At 41.8% G+C, this 19,907-nt stretch overlaps 1 protein-coding gene across 1 annotated transcript in view; it reads left to right on the forward strand.

The window, feature by feature from the left end:
• Crybg1 (crystallin beta-gamma domain containing 1) overlaps positions 1-19,907 on the forward strand; it is a 194,492-nt gene that overhangs the window by 147,414 nt on the left and 27,171 nt on the right. Inside the window, exons 7-9 of the mRNA XM_042684717.1 lie at positions 2,076-2,241; positions 6,799-6,938; positions 18,261-18,387. Of these exons, the coding sequence (XP_042540651.1) occupies positions 2,076-2,241; positions 6,799-6,938; positions 18,261-18,387 (433 nt within the window). The remainder of the gene's footprint in view (positions 1-2,075; positions 2,242-6,798; positions 6,939-18,260; positions 18,388-19,907) is intronic.

Consider the following 19,907-nt stretch of genomic DNA (forward strand, 5'->3'; position numbering starts at 1 on the left):
CCAAAGCCCCCCAAAGCTGGGCGCTGGTGGCTCACGCCTGTAATCCTAGCTACTCAGGAGACTGAGATCTGAGGATCTTGGTTCAAAGCCAGCTCAGGCAGGAAAGTCCGTGAAACTCTTATCTCCAATAAACTACCAGAAAACCGGAAGTGGCACTGTGGCTCAAGTGGTAGAGCGCTCACCTTGAGCTGAAGAGCAGAGGGATAGCACCCAAGCCCAGAGTTCAAGCCCCACAACTGACCAAAAAAAAAAAAAAAATCTCCCGAATTTACCTGCCTAGTCCAGCTTTAAACTTCAGTCCTCAACCTCTTGAATAGCTATACTTACAAGCATGCACCACAGGTGCCTGCCACTCTCCTGAGTTTTAAATGTCTGATAAGATTTTCACTTAAAGACATTTTTGGTAGCTTTTTTTTTTTTTTAAGTGACAGTTTAGTAAAGAACTAACCTAAACTGTTCCCTGTTTTTTGGACAAAAAGATAGTTTTGTTTAAATAAAATAGATGAAATATAAATACTTTGAGTGTTTCTAAAATTATTTTACTAGTATTAATTACCTCTTGGAAAATTTGGGAAATTGAATAAAGAAAGCAATTTGAAAAAAATAACTGATTTGGCATAAATACTTCTTATCTATTAGAAACACGTTTGAAATAAAGAGGTTTGAGCTCTAGACATTTATGATTTTAAAATTTAGCAAGCTTGGGCCTGGGAAGATAGCTCAGTGGTAGAGCGCTTGCCTAGCATGCATGAAGCCCTGGGTTTGATTCCTCAGCATCACATAAACAGAAAAAGCCTGAAGTAGCACTGTGGCTAAAGTGGTAGAGTGCTAGCCTTGTGCAAAAGAAGCTCAGGGACAGTACCCAGGCCCTGAGTTCAAGCCCCAGGACTGGCAAAAAAACCCCAAAAAACAGAAAACTAAGCTTTTCTTTTGGTCTCCATTTAATTAAACATGTAACATCTTTCCTATTAGGTGTATTTCTCTCCATATATTTCTATATTTTTTCATATATTTCTCGCTCAAGGCGAGCGTTCTACCGCTTGAGTACTACTTCCAGTTTTCTAGTGGTTTTTATTGGAGATAAGAGTTTCATGGACTTTCCTACCCAAGCTGGCTTTGAGCCGTGATCCTCAGATCTCAGCCTCCTAGTAGCTAGGATTACAGGTGTGGGCCACTGGCGCCTGGCCATATATTTCTATATATTCAATATATTCATTAGAAAAGTAAAAACATTGCTTTCATTCCAATTATTGTAAACAAACTTTGTGTAAGTTTTTTTTAACAAAACAATAATTTTTTTCTTTTAATCAATTACCCTTGTTGGCTTTTTTCTTTTTTTCTCTTTGCAGTCTTGGGTTTTGATCTCAAAAGCCTTATATCAATTAGGGTAGGTGCTTCCCTACTTGAGCCACTCCCCTAGCCCAGGTTTCTTTGAAAGTATAAGCACATAGGTGTAGCACTGTCATATGTTAGACATTTTTTCTCAGTATTTGACTGAGGGAAAAATGTTTTAAAAATACTCTCTGTTTAACATACATGTCCTTTCTATTAAAATAAAATTCCTTTAAACTTAATGTTTTCTACGAACTACAACTTCGGTGGGGGTGGGGGGAACAGGGGAGTTGGGGAGGTGGGGAGAGAAGGGATAGTAGGGGAAAAACAAAGGAGAGGTAACAATTTTGATATGAAATGTACTCATTACCTTACTCGTGTAACTGTAACCCCTCTGTAGAGTATTTCTACAATAAAAAACGTGTATAAAAATTAATATTTTCTATCTGGATAAGGAAAATATTGCTACAGTAAACCTATTTAGCTATCTATATTTAATTTCTAAGTCGCCTAACTAGCAGTGTTGGTAGTTGAAATTCTCCTGGAATCCTCCATAAAACTCTCCAAGATACTGATATAGGTCTTGAATTAGCAGAGGTTTAATTATTCCAGTAATGTTTATTTTATGGGGTTCATGCTACTTTTAGCCTGGTCACTGATACATAATATACATCAGCCAAAATAGTTGAGTTATAAAAACTTTTCAAACATTGGCTAATGGTATTTCTGTGTTTTATTCCTAGCTGGATTTTGTATGAGAAACCAAATTTTGAAGGACACTCTGTCCCCCTAGAAGAAGGCGAAGTAGAACTCTCTGGTCTTTGGGGTGTGGAAGATATTTTGGAAAGAAACCAGGAAGCTGAGTCTGATAAGCCTGTGGTAATTGGTTCAATCAGACATGTAGTCCAGGTAGGTCATGGTAAATATGAATTCATTCATGCAACAAATATATATCCAATTTCAGGATTGGTTTGTATTTTAAAGGAAATGTTTAATTTATGAAATAAATGATCAGGAGAGTATTTTATTGGTACTCTGTGAGTATATGTTCTATAATTTAAATATTTGCATGCCTTATGAGAATTAGAAAAGATGCATTCTAATTGGTTTGATTTTTTCCATGGTAAATCTTCAAGGTGTAAATCTTTCATCCTGGTTCTTATTTCAGTCTTCCAAGTGTATTTTGTTTAGTAACTTGATTGTATGAGTTCTTTTTTATGATGATTTCTGTCTATTTGCTTGTTTTTAGAGCTCACTTTGTAGCCCAGACTACTGTTCTCAAACTTGAGATTCTGGCTGGTGATTTTTTGTTGTTGTTGTTGGTTGCGGGGCTTGAACTCTGAGCCTCGGCGCTGTCCCTCAGCTCTTCAGCTCAAGGCAAGTGCTCTACCACTTGAGCCACAGCACCACTTCCAGTTTTTTGGTGGTTTATTGGAGATAAGAGTCTTACAGACTTTCCTGCCTGGGCTGGCTTTGAACCATGATCCCCAGATCTCAGCTTCCTGGGAGGCTAGATTATAGGTATGAGCCACCAGTGCCCAGCCTGTGGTTTTTTTTTTTTTTTTTGGTCAGTTTTAGGGCTTGAGCTCTGGGCCTGGGTGCTGTCCCTCAGCTCTAAGTGAGCGCTTTACCATTTGAGCCACAGTGCCACTTCCCTGTGATTTTTTTTTTTTTTTTTGGGTCCGATCGTGGGACTTAACTCTGGGCTTGGGCACTGTCCCTCAGCTCTTCAGCTCAAGGCTAGCGCTCTACCACTGGAGCCACAGCGCCACTTCTGGCTTTTTTTTATGCTTATGTGGTGCTGAGGAATCGAACCCAGGACCTCATCCATGCAAGACAAGTGCTCTACCACTGAGCCACCTTCCCAGCCTGCTCTGATATTTTTAATGAACCATTTTTTTTCTTGGTTTTTGATTGCTGCATGATTTGATTACTTTGAATAGTCTACACATATTCTATTTTGGAAAGATAATCCAGACATTCAGTTGAAAGTTCAACTTAGATTTTTCTTGTATAAGTCATATTTGTTCTGAGGAAAATGTAATTGGTATCTTTATTTTGTGGCTAGTGAGATTTATTTTAAAAAATATAATTAACAGGTATCTTCCTAGTAGAAAATTGAAAGCCTGTCTTTATGTAATAGAGTTGGATATTGTAAAGCACAAAAGAAATGGAGGGAAGAGCCGGGCACTGGTGGCTCATGCCTGTAACCTTAGCTACTCAGGAGACTGAGATCTGAGAATCGTGGTTCAAAGCCAGCCCAGGCAGGAAAGTCCATGAGCCTCTTATCTCCATTAAACCACCAAAGAACCAGAAGTGGCGCTGTGGCCCAAGTGGTAGAGCTCTTGCCTAGAGCTAAGGGACAGTGCCCAGAGTTCGAGCCCACGACCGACACCCCCTATCCCCCCCCCCCTCCAAAAAAAAAAAGAAATGGAGGAAAGAAATGAAAGGCTCTAAAACTGAGTAACCATTTTTGGCAGGAGAAAATGACACCTGTTCCTTAGATCAGAACTTCTCAGTCACTTTAATGATAATTAGTATTCTAAGTGATTTTTTTTAGTAGTTTTTTTTTTTGGGGGGGGTCCGGTCGAGGGGCCTGAACTTTGGGCCTGGGCACTGTGCCTCAGCTCTTCAGCTCAAGGCTATCACTCTACCACTTGAGCCACAGCGCCACTTCCGGCTTTTTTCTTTTTGCTTATGTTGTGCTGAGGAATTGAACCCAGGGCCTCATGCATGCAAGGCAAGCTCTCTACCACTGAGCCACCTTCTCAGCCCCTTTTTAGTAGTTTTAAGTACATAACATTGATAAGGAGATAAGATGAATTCTATTTTAAAATGCCCTCATTAGTAGAATATTACACTTGCTTTTTTATGGCTCAAGTTATATTGACAATCAGTGTGTAAATATATTATCTGTTGGGCTAGGGGAATAGCTCAAGTGGTAGAGTGCTTGCCTAGCAAGTGTGAGGCTCTGGACTCAATCCTAAGTACCACACACACACACACACACACACACACACACACACACACACACACACACACACACACACACACACACACACACACACACACACACACAAGAAATAAGGCAAAATAAAATAAGCCTACCATCTACTACACTGTCTTCTCTTTTCAATTCTGTGCGTTTTGGTGTCATAAACTAATCTGTTCTTTTTTATTGTTGTAATCATAACACAAATCCAATGTTGGTCTACTTTTTCCTTGTAATTCTTAATTCTTTTTGTTCTCTACGATCACACTCCCAAGGAACCATGTCAGTGAATTCTGACTGGGGAAGGGGGTAGGACCTGGTGGGGAGGGGATCGGTAGACTGGATGACAGGGTAAGGGAAGTGGAGCATGTGGGGCAAGAGAGCTCCTGTTGTGCAATGATTAGTCAGTGCTTTCCACGTCACCACCTGGGTTGTGGTTTAGCCCGACATTTTACTTCCTTGAAATAAAGGGTTAGCATTCATCACTAAGCAGATAAGTGAGGGAGCATCATTGATTATTTTCTGCATCAGTGGGTTTCAGGTCCATTCTCCTCTCCCTCCCACTATTGTAAATAATGCTGTGAGAACATATTGTGTGTTTAATAATTTATAATTTTCTGCCAGATACTACTGGCTCATGCCTATAATCCTAGTTATTCAGGAGGCTGAGATCTGAAGATCAGAAGTTCAAAGCTAGCCTACACAGGGAGGTCTGAGATTCTTATCTCTAATTAAACACCAAGAAGCTAGAAAGAGAGTTATGTCTCAAGTGGTAGAGAGCCAGCCTTGAGCAAAAGAACTAAATGACAGCACCTAATCCCAGAGTTCCAGTCCAGTTCTAGCCAAAATAAATATTTTTAAAATGTATTTTTTTCTAATTTATTTCCTAGGTTTAATTTTTTCTGAATAGTAGTGTGTTGAAGGGCAGGGGCATATTTGTGGCTCCTGATAGGTGTGAATTACCTTTTATTTGTAGATTGTGTGCTGGATTCTTAAAACATGAACCATAAGTCATATATTCAAGATAGTCAGTTTTTGGTTCCGTATCTTTACTGCTTTTAGAGATGTTGAATCTCACCTGAACTGGCCCAAGCATTAAGATTTCTTCTTCTTCTTCTTCTTCTTTTTTTTTTTTTTTTTGCCAGTCTTGGGCTTGAACTCAGGCATTGTCCCTGAGCTGCTTTTGCTCAAGGCTAGCACTCTACCATTTGAGCCACAGTGCCACTTTCAACTTTTTTCTGTGTATGTGGTACTGAGGAATTGAACTCAGGGCTTCATGCATGCTAGGCAAGCACTCTACCACTAAGCCCACATTCCCAGCCTAAGATTTCTTTTTATATTGTAGCTCACCCGGCTGTGTGCATAGAAGAGGCTCAGTAAACAACCCACTAGTGTACTCAGTGTGTTTAGTGGGCAGTGGGTGTGTGGGGCATAGAACAGTGACTAAAATGTAGAGTCACCATGAATGTCACCATGAATATGTGTTTTGTCCTTGACCTTTTAGATCAAATCAGCAGCATAGAGGTCTAGTCCCAGCCTGGAGGCCTTATAATGTGCAAAGAGCCAATTAACAACCATGGTATAGACTATGGTCTCAGATACTTCTCAGCCAAACCCCTTTGACTAAGGAAAGCCAAGAGAGGATGACAGAAGGATGCTCAGAATGACCTGGGTTTGAGTGTGACTGAGGCCTGTGATGAATGGAGTATGTCTGTCCTTCAAGGCAGTGCAGTGTGAACTCAAGACTGAAAACTGGAAAGGGATGCATACTGGCAGGACTTTGTGAACTGTTACATGGCTATTAAACGATCTTTTTTGTTGTTGTTGTTGAACTTGAACTTGTTCTCTGACTGTCTGCACTCATTGCTGATGCCTTACCATCTGAGCTATATCTCCAACCTCTCGTTCTTTTTCTTGTATGTATGTTGGTCTTAGGGCTTGAACTCAGGGCCTGGGCACTATTCTTTATTTTTTTTTTTTTGCCACAACTTCGCTTATGAGGTGGTTTTTTTAGGGGGGAGGGAGGATAATTAATTGGAGATAAAAGTCCTTTAGACGTTTCTACGCAGGTGGGATTTGAACTGCAGTCCTTAAATCTCAGCGGCATGAGCCATGGGCACCTGGCAAGGCTCATTCTAATCACTTGAAAAGTGACTAGGAAAAAAGAATGATAAGCTTACTATAGAATTAAATATGTGGGGGCTGGGAAGGTGGCTCAGTGGTAGAGCGCTTGCCTTGCATGCCTGAGGCCCTGGGTTCGATTCCTCAGCACCACATAAGCAAAAAGAGAAAAAAGCCGGAAGTGGTACTGTGGCTCAAGTGGTAGAGTGCTAGCCTTGAGCTGAAGAGCTGAGGGATAGCACCCAGAGTTCAGGCCCCACGACTGGACCCCCCCCCCCAAAAAAAAAAAAAGAATTAAATATGTGGTAAGATGATTACTAGCTGTGTCTTATGTGTATGTATATGTTTTTCAGGATTACAGAATTAGTCAAATTGACTTATTTACTGAGCCAGAAGGGTTAGGACTCCTTAACTCCTACTTCGATGACACTGAAGAAATGCAGGGCTTTGGTGTGATGCAGAAAACTTGTTCCATTAAAGTGCACTGGGGCACGTGAGTATTTAATATGTGGATGGTTGGAATGAAGTTTTGTTGGGATTGTAGTACTGGAGACAGAGCTTAAGATACTGTTTCTGATCAGCTGTTCTGTTCCGTAATTATGGACTGAAAGGTACTTTTTATATGGCACGTTAAATTCTGATTATTTTATACCTAGTTTACTGTGATTTACCTTGCTTATGAAAATCACTTTATTAGAGGAATGGGGGAGGGGAATACATTTTTTTATGAGAATACTGGTACTGTTGCTTGAACTCAGGGCCTTGTGTCCTTGCTTGGCCTTTTCACTCTTACCAATTGAACCATAGCTTCACTTCTGGCTTTTTGCTGGTTAAACAAAGACAGGTCTGTCTCAGATTTGTCTGCCTGGACTGGCTCCAAACCTCAGTTCTCAGATCTGAGTCTTCTAAGTAGCTAGGATTTACAGACATGAGCCTCCGGTGCTGGCAAGTGCATTTGTGTTTAGTGTAGGGATTTTCCTTATAACAAAGGATCTTCGTCTCTTCAAAGCTGAGTAACAGATTATATGTCCACAGTAATTTCAAGAGAGAATTCAGTATTTCATTCAGGTGGGAGGGAGCCAACACACATGTCCCTCCCTGTAAAAGTGTCATGCATAAATCTCAGGAATCTGTCAGACTAGTTTGAAGGAAATGGGTAATCTCAGGGAGGGGCACAGTGTAGATAAATAGCACAGACTGCAGTAGTGAACATGTGGTCTCCTCTAAGTGCAGAGCTAGCCCAGGACAGGTGAGATGCTGGAAAATACCACACAGCTTCTTTACATTTTACTCAAAATCCCTGCCTTTTAGGATTTTAATTTGTGAGTGTGTTTTCTGGTATGCATAATGTATTTGTCCAAATGTCCAGTGGTAATGCCTATACATTACAAATATGTATTCAGAGAATGTTCAAAAGTTTTTTTTTTAAATTAGAGGAAGTATAGGTGAATATCTTAATAATGGGGTATGTAGGCAAAGGCAAAAAGGTTTAAGTCTACTCTGTAAAGTGAAAGGTGGTTTCTGTGGTGAATGGTAAGGTACTCCTTAGTCAGGCCTTTGTCATTCTATCAATTTCTTTCTGTTTGTGTGTGTGTGTGTGTGTGTGTGTGTGTGTGCACGCTTAATTTGAACAACATTCCTCCTCCTGAGTAGCTAGGATTACAGGCATGAACCACTGACACCTGTCTCATTCTATTAATTTCTAAAAGTCTGTTTACTAGTTTTTAACATGGAAAATGATTTGATTTGTAGAATATAGGAGTTGGATAAATAATACCAGAATCTTGGAAATCAGGAACTAAAACCTTGTTGGGCTGGGCATCAGTGGCTCACACCTGGAATTGCTACTTAGGAGGCTTGAGATCTGAGGATCAAGGTTCAACACCAGCCTGAGCAGGAAAGTCTATGAATCTCTTATCTCCAGTTAGCCACCAGAAAACAAGGAGTAGAGCTGTGGTTCAAAATAGTAAAGCTCAGAGTAGGTTTACATACAGGGCCCAGGCCCTGAGTTCAAGTTATAGTAGTACCAGCACACACACAAAAAGATAAACTTGTAGAGAACTGCATGGAAATTGTGAACATGAAGTAGCAGCCAGCCTTGAAGAGTTGCCTAGTAGTCATGTGGAAAAGAAATCACCCTTGCTCCTGGAAGGTCATAGGAGGTCTCAGGAAAACCAGCAGAAATTAGAGTGGTCGATTCTGATTTGACCCAGGAAGAATTTTCAAGTCGTTAAAATGGTTAAAATGGAAGTATTAGGTAGGAGGTATCCAAGTACAGAACAGACAATAATTTATCTGTGGGTTTTTTTGTTGTTGTTGCTCTACCATTTGAGCCACAGTGCCACTTCTGGCTTTTTCTGCTTATGTGGTGCTGAGGAATCGAACCCAGGCACTCTACCACAGAGCTACCTTCCAAGCCATGAATTTTTTTTAAAAGTCTAGATTTTGCATACGAGAAAAGCAATTCTATATTTGTCTTTCTGGTTCTGGTTTATTTCGCTAAATATGATCATCTCTAGTTTAATCTATTTTCCTACAAATGACATCATTTTGTTCTTTATGGCTAAAGCTATATTATGTATGCATACCAGGTGTTCTCTCTCCTCAAGTGAGGGCTGATTCCTTCACTTGACTCTTGTTCATACTGTTACTATATAATATGTATTGTGTGCTGACTTAGCACTCCTTCCAATATATGCCTAGAAGTGGCAGAGCAGGAGTGTGGGGTAGTTCGGTTTTTAGTTTTCGAGGAACCGCCATACTTATTTCCATAATGGCTGCATTAATTTACATCCTCACCAACATTTGTTATTTGATTATTTGATGATTGCCATTCTGACTAGAGTGAGAAGGAATTTCAGTATAGTATCTGTCTGTCTGTCTGTCTGTCTGTCTGTTTACCTATCTGTCTGACTGTCTGTCTGTCCGTTTACCTATCTGTCTGTCTGTCTGTCTGTATATCTATCTATCTGTCTGTCTGTCTGTCTGTCTGTCTGTCTTTCTATCTGTTTATCTGTCTATCTGTCTGTCTATCTCTAGATATCTGCCTATCTCACCAGTCTGGAGCTTGATCTTGAGGCCTCATATTCTTGTGCAGCTTTTTTCTTCTTTAGGGGTAGACCTCTACTCCTTGAGCCATGCCTGCACTTCTGGCTTTTTGCTAGTAATTGGAGATGAGTCTTGTGGATTTGTCTTCCATGGTTGGCTTCTAACTTCAAACCTCTCATCTCAGCCTCCTGAATACTAAAATATAGGTATGAGCTACTGATGCCCAGCTCAATGTAGTCTTGATTTGTATGGCTAAAGATGCTGTATTTTTCATGTATTTATTAGTCTTTTCTTCCTTCTCTCTCTTCCTCTCCTCTCCTTTCTACTCTACTCCCCTCCTCACCTCTCCTCTATTTCCTGTGGTACTGGGGATTGCTTACAGGGCCTTATGTGTCCCAGTGAAGTGCTCTGCCTCTGGAGTGACACCTCTAGTCAGTCCTCTTGCTTTTCTTGTGTTTTCTAGATAGGGTCTTCTGCTTTTGCCTGTCTGGCCTGAACCACAGTCCTCCTACCTCTACCTCTTCCATCCAAGGGTTGAAGCAAGGAAACCAATCTGCCTCAGGCAAGATAGTGATGAGGGTGAGGAATGGTCAGACTTGGGGTGCATTATTCAGGGTGGTATTGAAGCATAAGGAATGACCAGACTTGGGGCTCATTATGGAGTAGAAGGGACAGCATCTGCTGGCAGCTTTTAGGTAGGTGTGAGGGTTGAGTGAAAGGACTGGGCACTGAGATGAAGATGTGGAGGAGCGGGTTGGGCAGAAGAATGCCTTTCAGGTTGATTTTGGACATGTTGAGTCTGAGCTGCCATTGTACATGTACGGAGAGAGGCAGGAGAGTGAGTGTCACTGCTGTAGTGTGGAGAGGAGAGGCAGAGATAAAGAGCTTGGGGAAGGTGTTAACCAGGCACAGCATGATATCCCAAAGGCAGAGAGTGCTGTGAGGGAAGAGCTCAGCCACGTGAGTCTGAGGCGCTTTCATGTTTAGAGTTTGGGATGAAAAGCAGGAATGTAAGTCAAAGAAAGTGACTTTATGTCTGGCTGCCTTTGATTTTTTTTTTTTTTTTACATCAAAGGGATCTATCTTTTTTCAGAGCAGTGGTGTTGAGCAATGAACTTAACCTGAGAGAAGAAAGCGAAGGGTGTCAGCCTGAAGATTTTAATCACAGGGTCTGGGATATTCCATGACTCAGGCTCCAGCCAGGCTGGGGTTTATGGAGCTAAATTTCAACCTTTCTCTAATCTTTGCAGTAGGGTTGCTGTGCATCCTGCGGGGTGGTCATAAGTCTGTCCCAAAGTCCAGCTTATGATGGCCTGGCATCATTTCTGTCATTAGGCTCATGAATGCTACTTCTGATGTCAGTTCAAAGTTTGGGCTTACTGAACTTCCTGGTATGCTCAGGACATGAATCCTTTCCCAGATTGCTAAGGAGTGTGTAGATGGGTTGAGAGTATCTTTGTTGTTCTTTTTTGTTCATTTTGTAGATGTTTTCTTTTACTCCAATTTTTGCTGGTCCTGGGGCTTGATCTCAGGGCTTGGGCACTATCCCTGAGCCTCTTTGTGCTCAAGGCTAGCATTCTACCCCTTGAGCCACAGCACCACTTTTGGCTTTTTCTGTGATTAATTGGAGGTAAGAGTCTCACGGATTCCTACATGGGCTGGCTTTGAACTCTGATCTTCGGATCTCAGCCTCCTGAGTAGCTAGGATTACAGGCATGAGTGCCCAGCGGGTGCCCAGCTTGTTTGCTATTTTTGGGACAGGGTTTCACAAGGTTTGATGTAGCCCTGGCTGACCTCCAACTCAGTCCCAGCCCCTCAACTTTTGTTTTAAAGAGCTCGTAATATCAGCACTCATCTTCCTGAAGACATATAAAATAAAATACAAATAAAATATACATATAAAAATTTATTTGGGGCTGGGAAGGTGGCTCAGTGGTAGAGCACTTGCCTTGCATGCATGAGGCTCTGGGTTTGATTCCTCAGCACCACATAAGCAAAAAAAAAAAAAAAAAGCCAGAAGTGGCTCTTTGGCTCAAGTGGTAGAGCGCTAGCTAGCCTTGAGGTGAAGAGCTGAGGGACAGTGCCCAGGCCCAGAGCTCAGGCTTCACAACCAGACCCCCCCCCCCAAATTTTTATTTTGTATTTGTTCAAAATATGTATTTTTATATTTCTATTTAAAAAAGAACTCAGAGCTTCTTCTTCTTCTTCTTCTTCTTTTTTTGGGTGGGGTCCAGTCGTGGGGCCTGAACTCTGGGCCAGGGCACTGTCCCTCAGCTCTTCAGCTCAAGGCTAGTGCTCTACCACTTGAGCCACAGTGCCACTTCTGGCTTTTTTTTCTCTTTGCTTATGTGGTGCTGAGGAATCGAACCCAGGGCCTCAGACATGCAAGGCAAGCGCTCTACCACTGAGCCACCTTCCCAGCCCTTCTTCTTCTTTTTTTTTGTGAGTCAGGTCTGCACCATCATTTAAGCAAGCAGGAAAGAGTCTGGTTACTTTCCTCAGACCAGGGCAAGTTAGCAGAACATGTATAGAATGCTGATATTCTTAGTGAAAGGACTGGCCAAACTGTGTTTGATCATTTTTATTGTGTCATAGTTGATATCTACAGTATAATATATGCATATATGTGAGTTATACAGCCCAATAATGAAATAAACCCTCATGAACCAACTGTCCAACCCACACCCAGACCATTCCCAGCTCTGCAGCACACCTCTGTCATCCTCTTGAGTTCCTCTGTCCTAAAATTATCCACACTGATGAGCAGTCATGTACTTTGGTCTCGTAAAAAAATTTGCTATTTAGCTGGGTGCCAATGGCCCATGCCTGTAATCCTAGCTACTCAAGAGGCTGAGATCTGAGGATTGCGGTTCAAAGCCAGCCCCAGCACAAAAGTCTGGAAGACTTTTATCTCCAATTAACCACTATAAAACTGGAAAGTGGCACTGTGGCTCAAGGGGTAGACCACTAGCCTTGAGTTGAAGTGCTCAGGGATTGTGCCCAGGCCCAGAGTTCAAGCCCCACAACCAACAAAAGCAAAACAAAAAAATTGCTATTTAATACTATGTGTATTTCATTGTGTAGCATACACCTAATGAGCCTAATTTTTATTACAAAGGCTTTCAAACCCATGAAAGTAAAATTAGTTTGAAAAAAAAAGAGTTAAATAAACACCAATGTACCACTCACTAGGTCCAGTGATGAACATTTTGTCTTATTTGGATCATGTTTGTTGGTTTTGTGGTACTGGCTTTGTACTCAGGGCCTCATATTTGCCAGACAGGCTTTCAATCACTTAAGACATGCCTAGCCCTTTTACTTTAGTTATTTTTCTGGATAGGGTCTCATAGTTTGACTCAGGGCTAGGCCTTGGACTTCCAGCCTCCTGTTCTCTGTCATCAGTAGCTGGGATCATGTGTCATCTTTTTCTGAGCACTTGAAGTAACAACTGTCAGGCCCTTTTACTCATTATATGCCTTTCTGAGTTTCTTTATATTCATCTTTTCCTGAACAACTCTCATTATCATTATCTAAGAAAAAAATTAGCAATATGTGCATCACAATAGGCTATCTATGGCTTATAACCACATTTTCCTAGGTGTCTCAGGGATGTCTTTTGTAGATTAAAAAAAAAAATCAGGATCCAGTCAAGGTTCACATAAATGAATTTAGCAGTTTTGTCTCTGTGCCACCTTGAATCTCTGAAATAACTCTATAATCTCTTTGTTTCCCATGCCAGACTTTTTAAGAACTGAAGACTCTGGTACCACATTCTGAATGTTTATTTCCTTATATCTATCAAACATGTTCCTTTATTAACTGAATTTTCTTTATACTAAGAATTTGGTTTAAAGATATCATAGGTAAGTGGAACAATTTTAAGCTTGCCAGGTAGATGCTCTGTCGCTTGAGCCAAACCTGCAACGCAGGTTGAACAATTTTGGCAATGGTGCTTCATTCAGTTAGTGCCATATACTTAGGCTGCACCCCATCGGGTGACTTGTACTAACCAGCTTGCCTATTAATGATGCCAACTTTGCTTGCTCAGTTGAAGTGGTGCCATGTAAAAGTACATTTCCCTGCTTGAGAGTCATAGCCACTATGTTTTATGTAACCTCAAAGCTGGAACAATCACATTTAATCTTCCAAGTGTCCAATTGGTTTCTGTCAATGACCAGTTTTTATGTTCAACCACATGTCAGGATCCAGTTGGGAATATTGTAAGTTTAGCTTTGTCTCCTAGGTGGTGACAACAGGTTACTTATTTAAGAACTAGTGGACATGATGGGACCAATTTTTCTTGGGTGAGTCAAAGGGTATTTCTAAAAGAATAATCACAGATATTTTTAATATACCTATGAATGTTCATTATTAGTACTTCAGCAGTATTCAGATGCATTTGTTATGAATACATTTATATATATTCATGTTTGTTAAAAGTTTATGCTTTAGCCGGGTACTGGTGGCTCATGCCTGTAATCCTAGCTACTTACGAGGCTGAGATCTTAGGATCACGGTTCAAAGCCAGCCCCAGTGTGAAAGTCTGTGAGACTTTTACCTCCAATTAACCACCAAAAAACTGGAAGTGGCACTGTGGCTCAAGTGGTAGAGTGCTTGCCTTGAGCTGACAGTGCCCAGGGCCAGAGTTCAAGCCCCACAACCCATAACAACAACAACAAAAAGTCTATGCTTTGAAATTTTATAAGTTTATGACTTTATAAAGTCACATATACATACACACACACACATATATACATATACAAATATATATGTGTATACACACATAAATATTAAATGTATTTTATATTTTTAGACAGAGTTCTGCTATGTAACTCATCTTTAACTTGACAACCTTTCTGCCTGAATTCTGGGATCACAGATATATATAACCACACTCACCTAGTCATGCTTTTTATTGCAGATTGGCAAAAGCTCGTTACTTAAATGCAAAGGAAAAGAGAGACCTTCATAAGCTGAAATAACATTGCCTGAAGATACTTCCCCCTCTTCTGTTAGCCTCATGAATATTATATCTTACTGGAATCGTTTCTGAAAAATTAATGAGTTTTCAGATCTCAAAGTGCACTCAGCATAAATATCTATCTGAGGTACCCAGCAAGTTCCAGCTAAGACTTGCTGAGAAAGAACTCTCAGAATACAGTCTTGAGCTAGGCACCAATGGCTCACACCTGTTATCCTTAGCTACTGAGGAGGTTGAGATCTGAGAATCATGGTTGCAAGCCAGTTTAGGAAGAAAAATCTGTGAAACTCTTATCTCCAATTAACTAGCAAAAAGTGTGAAATTGCCAAGCACTGGTGGCTCATGCTTGTAATTGTAGCTATTCAGGAGGCTGAGATTTGGGGGTCGCAGTTCAAAGCCAGCTCAGGCAGGAAAAACCCAGTCAGAAAAATCTGTGAGACTCTTATCTCCTGTTAACCGTCCCAAAAGCCAGAAGTGGAGCTGTGGCTCAAGGGATAGAGCATTTGCCTTGAGCAAAAAAGCATAGAGACAGTGCCCTGGCCCAGTTAAAGACTAGGATTGGCACCAAATAAAAGTGTGGAGGGCTAGGAATGTGGCTTAGTGGTAGAGTGCTTGCTAAGCATGCATGAAGCTTTGAGTTCAATTCCTTAGTACCACATAAACAGAAAGGCCAAAAGTGATGCTGAGGCTCAAGTGGTAGAGTGCTAACCTTGAGCAAAAGCTCAGGGACAGCCGAGCGTCGGTGGCTCACGCCTGTAATCCTAGCTACTGAGGAGGCTGAGATCTGAGGATCGCTGTTCAAAGCCAGTGTGGGCAAAAAAGTCCATGAGACTTATCTCCAATAAACCCAGAAAACCGGAAGTGGCTCTGTGGCTAAAGTGGTAGAGTGCTCACCTTGAGCTGAAGAGCACAGGGACAGCGCCCAGGCCCAGAGTTCAAGCCCCATGACCAACAACAACAACAAAAAAAACTCAGGAACAGTGCCCAGGTTCTGAGTTCAAGCCCCAGGACTGGCAAAAAAAATGTGGAATGGAGGTATGGCTCAAGTGGCAGAATACCAGCCTTGACTGAAAAAGCCAAGTGTGAGTTCAAGACCCAGTACTGGCACAAAACACATAAAGAGTTATCAGTTGGGCTGGGAAGGTGGCTCAGTGGTAGAGTGCTTGCCTTGCATGCCTGAGGCCCTGGGTTCGATTCCTCGGCACCACATAAGCAAAAAGAAAAAAGCCGGAAGTGGCGCTGTGGCTCAAGTGGTAGAGCGCTAGCTTTGAGCTGAAGAGCTGAGGGACAGCGCCCAGGCCCAGAGTTCAGGCCCCACAACCGGACCAAAAAAAAAAAAAAAAAAGAGTTATCAGTTATCTTCTTAGTGCATATTAATTGTACAAAAGTGCTTCATTGTGATATTTTTATGCATGTATATAATGTACGTGGATCGAATTCATTCCTTTATTACTCTTTTTTTGTTGTTGGCCATGGGGCTTGACTTTATTATTCTTTCTTATCTCTCCCCACCTTTTAGGAACAATGCTAACAGTCTTCATTATTCTATTTTTATATATGCATATGTAGTACTATGATAGTCCTTTCAGAGTATACCAGTTTGTATGTTCAGTTTTTTGTAAATCTTCTCTGCCCCAATTTGCCTTCCTCCTCCCGATGTTAGGTGATTAGCATAACTTCAAGGAAAGTGAAATTTTAGTATCAAATAAATCCATCCAGGACTCCAACTCTATAGAAGGCCTAAAGAAAAGTCCCTTAGGAAAGCTTCCTTTCAGACCCTCAGTGCCTTGGTCATGAGCCACGCCTCCTGTTGTAAAAGATTAAGTCCGTTCCTTTGGCCAAGTCAGACTCTGAGGCCTTTGTTAGCTGAAAATGAACTTATTCCAGAACTTTAGGGCACAGAGTAGGCTGTGATGCTCTGAGCTCCAAAAATGTATCATGTATCCTTAACTGTCTTTAAATATTAGCAATTTTGTGTTTTTTATAATTTTTTTATTATTATTTTTGTAGTACTCATGAATTGAACCCAGGGCTTCATGCATGCTAGGCAAGCACGCTACCATAAGCCCCATTTCCAGTCCAGCATTAGCAACTTTAAAGTGCTCCCTTCCTACTGTTTTCTTGTGGTTATGAGGATATTTAAAAGACAAACCACTTTTTTCCCTTCAGTTAAATTGTCCTGAAATATATCATTTGTACAAAAAGGTCCACGGCAAATCTGAAGTGTCTAAGCTGAATTAATTTTCACAAGTGGAACCATCATCTAAAGCAATAGATGCCTCTCTTTCTTGCCTCCTCGCATCTTTTGTATTCCACCAGCTCACTGTTCAGATTTCTCACCGAGTGTGAGCTGTGAGTCTCACTATGCACCACATCCAGCTTCTCAGCATTCTTTACATGCCATTGTCTAACTGCAGTAGGATTTTGGTGATAAACCCTTTTGTTTAGTCTAAAGTAATTGCTGATTTATCCAGGGGAATCTTTAATAAAAACTAGCACTGAAAATGTGTCTTTTGGATGGGAATGTGGCTTGGTGATAGAGTGCTTGCTAGCATGCATGAAGCCCTGGGTTCAATTCCTCAGTACACATCAATAGAAAAGCCAAATGGCTTTGTGGCTCAAGTGGTAGAGCGCTAGCCTTGAGCAAAAGAAGCTCAGGGTCAGTGTCTAGGCCCTGAGTTCAAGCCCCAGGACTGACAAAAAATAAAAATAAAAATGTGCCTTGTGCCAAAATTAGGAATAGGAGAAAAAGCAAGAAGTGGAGCTCAGGCTTGTTTGCTGGTGAAGGATTTTATTTGGAACTATCCTGTGTTTGGTGGTGGTGGAGGGAACAGAGGGGGGGTGGGGGGGGGAGTAGCAACATGGTGAAGTATCACAACTAGCATTTTAGCCAGAATAAAAAAGTGTCAAGTGTAAGTGGTTGTTGAGTCTGTGTGTTTTTATGTCCTCAAACTTCTGTCTTACATACATCACCTCTTCAGCAGCCTCTCCTTCCCAGAGCACCAGAGAGGCGGGTGAGGCTGCCATTCCCTGACCAAAGCAAAAGTGACAGCTGACTCACCTGATAGATGGGTGGGGCTCTGCAAAGCCATTAAAATCAGAACCAAGAACCGGAAAAGCTTTGCAGCCCTGGGACCGCTGTAGGCCTTTCAAGCTCCTAAGAATACCACTGTGCACTTGAGTAATGCTCACAGCCTGATCCTAAGTAATTATGAAAAGAGTAAGTTGTTGAGTCTACTCCCTGTACTGAGAAAAACCCATGAACCAGGACCAGGGAACCTGGGAGTTGGGTTCTGGAATCCGGCTGGGTGGCCCAGCCTAGGGCACTTACTGCTATGTGGCCTGAGGAGTGGACTTAACCTCTCTGTAAAAACTTTTTCCTTGACCTCCTTGCAGCATTGTTGTGCGGATTAGATAAAATCATGGGTGGCATGCCTTACGAGCTTTTGATGCCGTGAAAAATGATTAGGGTGGAACACTTGTGTTCGGTTACAAATGAGGTGTTAAAACCAGGCCTGAGATTTCCCTCTCTGGCCTCCCGGAGTAAATACACTGTAAAAAGCAAACTACATTTATTATGTGGAGGAAACAGGAAGTTTTCCCTTAGGAGCAGGCAAAGTAAGCCAAGGAGGAAAGCTGAAAAGGAAGAGGACGGCATGCTTGTTCCTCCAACACCTAGCTGCTGTCCCACATCCTCTCCTGTTGCATTCCTTCCTGTCAAGGGGTTCCCGTAGCTGACACCAATGCTGAGCTATCTGCTTCTGCCTTCCCTTGGTGGTTATTTAGATGGCTGATTTACGAAGAACCTGGGTTTCAAGGTGTTCCTTTCATCCTCGAGCCTGGCGAATACCCTGACTTATCCTTCTGGGATACGGAAGAAGCGTACATTGGATCCATGCGGCCTCTGAAAATGGTGAAGATGAATTTTGTGTTCTTTTTTTTTTTTGTCGGTCATGGGGCTTGAACTCTGGGCCTGGTGCTTGTCCCTCAGATCTTCAGCTCAAGGCAAGCGCTCTACCACTTGAGCTACAGCGCCACTTCCGGTTTTCTAGTGGTTTATTGGAGATAGGAGTCTCACGGTCTCTCCTGCCCGGGCTGGCTTTGAACCACGATCCTCAGATCTCAGCCTCCTGAGTAGCTAGGATTACAGGCGTGAGCTACCGGCGCCTGGCTGAATTTTGTGTTCTTGAAGGCAGATGCTCTTTGATAATTCCTATGAAGTCTACAGGTCCTTTACCCGCCCAGAAATAATGGAAACTTTAGTTCTCCGGATGTCCCAATGTAGTGACAGGAGGCTGGCTCACTGGTAGCTATGGGGGCTAGAGGTCCACATACTTCCCTCAAGTATTTGCCCTTCTAGAAGGAGCATCCTGCTTCCTCCACCTGGATTTGTTGTATTTGCCTCGGTCTTCATCTCTTCTGCCTTTCTACAGGCTTCGAGAGGAGCAAGGCCACCTCTGTCTTATGTCTTATGGACACTGCACATGTGCACCTATAGTAGGTTCTCACTAGATACTTGCATTATACATGTTCGTGAAATTCCACACTGCAGTTGTCTTCAGAACTCGTGTAAGACAAATTAGAAAGTTAGGAAGATAGGGGCTGGGAAGGTGGCTCAGTGGTAGAATGCTTGCCTTGCATGCATGAGGTCCTGGGTTCGATTCCTCAGCACCACATAAACAGAAAAAGCTGGAAGTGGAGTTTAAGCCCCACAACCAAAAACAAGAAAGTTAGGAAGATAATTTTTTTAGCTTAACTCAGTGCGTGGGTGCTATCCCTTAGCTTTTCCACTCAAGGCTGGCACTCTACCACTTGAGCCACAGGTCCAATTCTGGCTTTTTGGTGGTTAATTGGAGAAAAGAGTCCCATAGACTTTTTTGTCCAGGCTGGTTTTGAACCAGAATCCTTAAATCTCAGGCCTCTGAGTATCTAGGATTGTGGGTGTGAGCCACTGGCTCCAGCTAGAAAAGTAACTTTTTAATCTCCTGCCAAAGCATTTGTTTAAACATCTGAATGTTTCTTGCAAATATTTCAGGTTTTTAAATTTTAATTTCTACTTATGTGAATGTAGGATGGGGTTTTGAAAACAGATACAAGAATCATTTTCAACCTGTGAATGTATACTTTCTGAAAAGGGTTCCTTTTAAAGGGGTATTTATTTGGTTCTATAAGCTCTGGTCTGCTGAGCAAAACCAGACCCAACCCTTCATTATCACAGCTCATTAGGTGCTTTTGAACATCCTGAACAGCAGTTTTTCAAAGCTGTTAAAGGTATATTGGTGAGAGAGGTCCTGACTTTTCCCACTGCTGACTTTTAACTTGGCCTGTGTACTATTTTAACCTTTTCTTTATTTTTAGTCTGTTTTAATTATAAAAGTATAACAACCTCCCCCACACCCTCCTTTGGGATGTTTTAAGTGCTATCTAATAGTT

This window comes from Dipodomys spectabilis, unplaced genomic scaffold (assembly GCF_019054845.1).
Source record: "Dipodomys spectabilis isolate Male_0828 unplaced genomic scaffold, ASM1905484v1 ptg000001l, whole genome shotgun sequence".
In the NCBI taxonomy this organism is placed as follows: domain Eukaryota; kingdom Metazoa; phylum Chordata; class Mammalia; order Rodentia; family Heteromyidae; genus Dipodomys; species Dipodomys spectabilis.